Source organism: Buceros rhinoceros, unplaced genomic scaffold (genome assembly GCF_000710305.1).
Source record: "Buceros rhinoceros silvestris isolate BGI_N320 unplaced genomic scaffold, ASM71030v1 scaffold19622, whole genome shotgun sequence".
In the NCBI taxonomy this organism is placed as follows: Eukaryota; Metazoa; Chordata; class Aves; order Bucerotiformes; family Bucerotidae; genus Buceros; species Buceros rhinoceros.
The window spans coordinates 54,407-57,576 of record NW_010399760.1 but is presented as its reverse complement, the minus strand read 5'-3'; the positions used below and the strand labels follow the sequence as shown (position 1 = coordinate 57,576).

At 46.0% G+C, this 3,170-nt stretch overlaps 1 protein-coding gene across 1 annotated transcript in view; it reads left to right on the top strand.

Annotated features, from left to right (window-relative positions):
- Positions 1–598: 598 nt before the first annotated feature.
- The window catches only part of ANAPC7 (anaphase promoting complex subunit 7), a gene marked incomplete at its 5' end in the record, with an annotated part of 6,015 nt that continues 3,443 nt past the window's right edge, over positions 599–3,170 (top strand). The window contains 5 exons of the mRNA XM_010131617.1: positions 599–785; positions 1,160–1,279; positions 2,308–2,419; positions 2,654–2,807; positions 2,908–3,050. Coding sequence (XP_010129919.1) covers positions 599–785; positions 1,160–1,279; positions 2,308–2,419; positions 2,654–2,807; positions 2,908–3,050 — 716 coding nt within the window. The remainder of the gene's footprint in view (positions 786–1,159; positions 1,280–2,307; positions 2,420–2,653; positions 2,808–2,907; positions 3,051–3,170) is intronic.

Below are 3,170 nucleotides of genomic sequence, written 5' to 3'. Positions count from 1 at the left end.
TGTGGGTCACGGCTCTTCCCCTGACTCAGGCTTCCCTTTGTTTTTCAGGGCTTCCCTGTAAGGTATAATTTCGGGTGGGTTTTGAGCTCCTAACCGATACTAGAATCCCTTTCTGAAATCCTGACCCTTGAACACTCCTGCAGACGCACAGGGAACGTTATAAAGGGGGTTGTAAAACGTAGGAACAGGGGATTAGGACCGGGGTGGCTGTATAAGGAGCTGGGTTGCCTCATGAGCTTGAGTCCATTTGACCAAAACGTGCTTTAATGGACGTGGTCAGTGTGCGGTTGGTTCTGGGGAGGACGGGGGCTGCTCCGTTAGGTAAACGGTGGCGAAGCAGGTGAACAAGCTGCTGTCACTGATGAGGTGTCAGGAAAGGCCATTACCTTTGTTTGAGTTTGGATAAAGGGCGCTGGTCAGATAAGCCCTTTGTGTGGAGGTGGTACCTGTTACTCCAGGTCCTTGCAGTGCAGTAGAGACGCAACAGCAGCTGGAAGTTGAAGCCAGACAATCCAAAGCTACGAATACTTCGGATCTGTAAGGTTTTGGTTCTCATGCACTCAGCTCACCTCAGCCTTTCTGTCTGCGTTTCTCCTAGGGAGCTGTTTTCACCGTCTCAGAAATACCAGCTCCTGGTATATCACGCAGACTCCCTCTTCCACGATAAAGAGTATAGAAATGCTGTAAGTAAGTATACCATGGCCTTGCAGCAGAAAAAAGCGTTGAGTAAAACTTCGAAAGTCAGACCTTCTACTGGGAACGCTGCGTCAACTCCCCAGAGCCAGGTACATAAAAACTGACCAATGTGCCGCATCAAATGACCGCGTTCCCCCTTACAGTTCATGCTGCTGACTCGGAGCATCAGGTTCCAGATTTATCACGTGCAATAAGTGTGATATTTAAGGTTAATCTGTTTTGAAAATGTCAGTGTGGTGGTTTCTGATGCAAAGCTTAATACGGCCTCAAACGGGGGATGTTTTTGTATGTGTGGTTGGTGCTTTTCATTTGAAGAGAGCAGCGATAGGAGCCAGCAGTATGTCTCACTTAACTTTATGGCAGTGGATTTTTTCAACATCGTGTAAACATTTAATGAGAAAACCATATGCACATCTTCTTGACTAAACCAGCCTTCTGCTTTAAAGTTTGTTTTCCATTTCAGTGTTTACCATCAGAAATTGAAGTGAAATATAAAATGGCTGAATGCTATACCATGCTGAAGCAAGATAAAGATGCCATTGCTATTCTTGATGGGATTCCATCCAGACAGAGGACGCCAAAGGTTAGTTCTGACAGACGTTTGTCACAGGCCCTTGTGAAGGGGAGGCCTATAGCCCAGCTGTCTGTCAACAAGGTTGACTGTTCTGTGGTGTTTCCACTCTTAGCCAGTCACGGGAACTTGATAAATTGTGATTGCCCAAACTGGGCGAGTGTTTTAATATGTCATTGAAAGCAGAGCGCGTTTGGAACGGCGCTTCACGTCTTACTGTACTGTCTGAGCAGTGAAGGGCTGAAGACTTGGGCAAGTTGAAGGAATGCCAGTCCTCCCATCTCTTAAAATCTTTCCATCCTTTTTAATAACAGTTTAGATGATGTTAAATATTTAGATCCCATTGTGGTCGGCAGTGCCAAGTGTGTTGAGTCTTTGCTTGCTGGCTCTGTTGTGTCGTAAGGGCTTAAAAGATAAACACATCAGGGCAATCAGCTATGTTTCGTGTTAGCATTATTCCTGTATTCTGCTAATGCTGCCCCGGCTTAGGCTCTAGAAACATCAAACTGTTCTGTCCAAAGGCCAGTTGACTAATAGAAACAGAAGAAAAGACTGAGAAAAGCAAACTTTGCCTGTACACACCAGTAAATAAAGTGTTCTAGCAGAAACCAGCTCCTTGTGGAGCCCAAATAATTTCTGTTCTTTTATCAACCATGACTTCGTTCAGAAGCTAAATGGAAACTTTCTCTACCCTCCTGAGCTAGTTCTCTCAAACGCTCCCATCGATAGAGCGAGATCAGCTGAGAGAAGGCAGATGTGATCGATAGACGGGCCCTTCTGGGCATTGTGTATAAACACCGGCCCATCTTCTGACTTCGTGTGTGCGAAACGCTGAGGTTTCAGGATGCGCTATGCAAATACGAAACGATGTAAGACTCGGAAAGAAGCAACAGTTTTAATGCTATAGCGCGTGGTTATAGTGATCTCGGAAGAAGAGCAGGTAATTCTGTCTCCTGCCCGGGAGGGAGGGAGGGAGGACAAAGCTGTGACCTTTTCTCCTTGCTCAGCCTTGACTCTACCAACGTTTCTGTTGCTTGTAGATCAATATGATGTTGGCAAATCTCTACAAGAAAGCAGGTCAAGAACGCTCGTCTGTCACCAGCTACAAAGAAGTGCTGAGGCAGTGCCCGTTAGCACTTGACGCCATCCTGGGTAGGTGATGCACACGGATAGCATTTCCGTATTGAACAGGGTTAGGGCTGGAATTCCGCTCGGCACCGGGTGACGCGTGTTTGTGTGGAATAGGTAATGCCCACGTTAAGCAAATGAAAGCCTTGTAACAAGCTGCCTGTTTGAGCTTGTCAAGGGACAGAGTTTCTGGTCTTCAGACCATTAATTTCTATTCAGTTTGGTGGCTGAGCTTGCTGTGTGTTCTGCTCTGCACAGGCCTGCTCTCGCTGTCGGTGAAGGGCGCGGAAGTGGCCTCCATGACCATCAACGTGATTCAGAGTATTCCGAACTTGGACTGGCTTTCCGTGTGGATCAAGGCGTACGCGTTCGTGCACACTGGAGATAACACGAGAGCAATAAATACCATTTGGTAAGAGTCCAAAGAGCATGATGTAATCAAATGATATATTAATATTTATATAAAACCGTATTTATTTATATAAATAACAGGCTTTTTTTTTCTCTTAAAGCTCTTTAGAGAAGAAGTCGTTGCTGAGGGATAATGTGGACTTACTGGGGAGCTTAGCAGACCTGTATTTCAGAGCCGGAGATAATAAAAACTCAATTCTAAAATTTGAGCAAGCACAAATGCTGGATCCCTACCTGATAAAAGGCAAGTAAATCCTAAGGGAAGGTTTACCTGGCGTAACTGAGTGACGTTAGAGCAGCAGCAGGATGTCGTTCCTTGTGGTACCTGGCTGGCGGGTTAGCGGTTACGTTCAGGGGCTGGGTA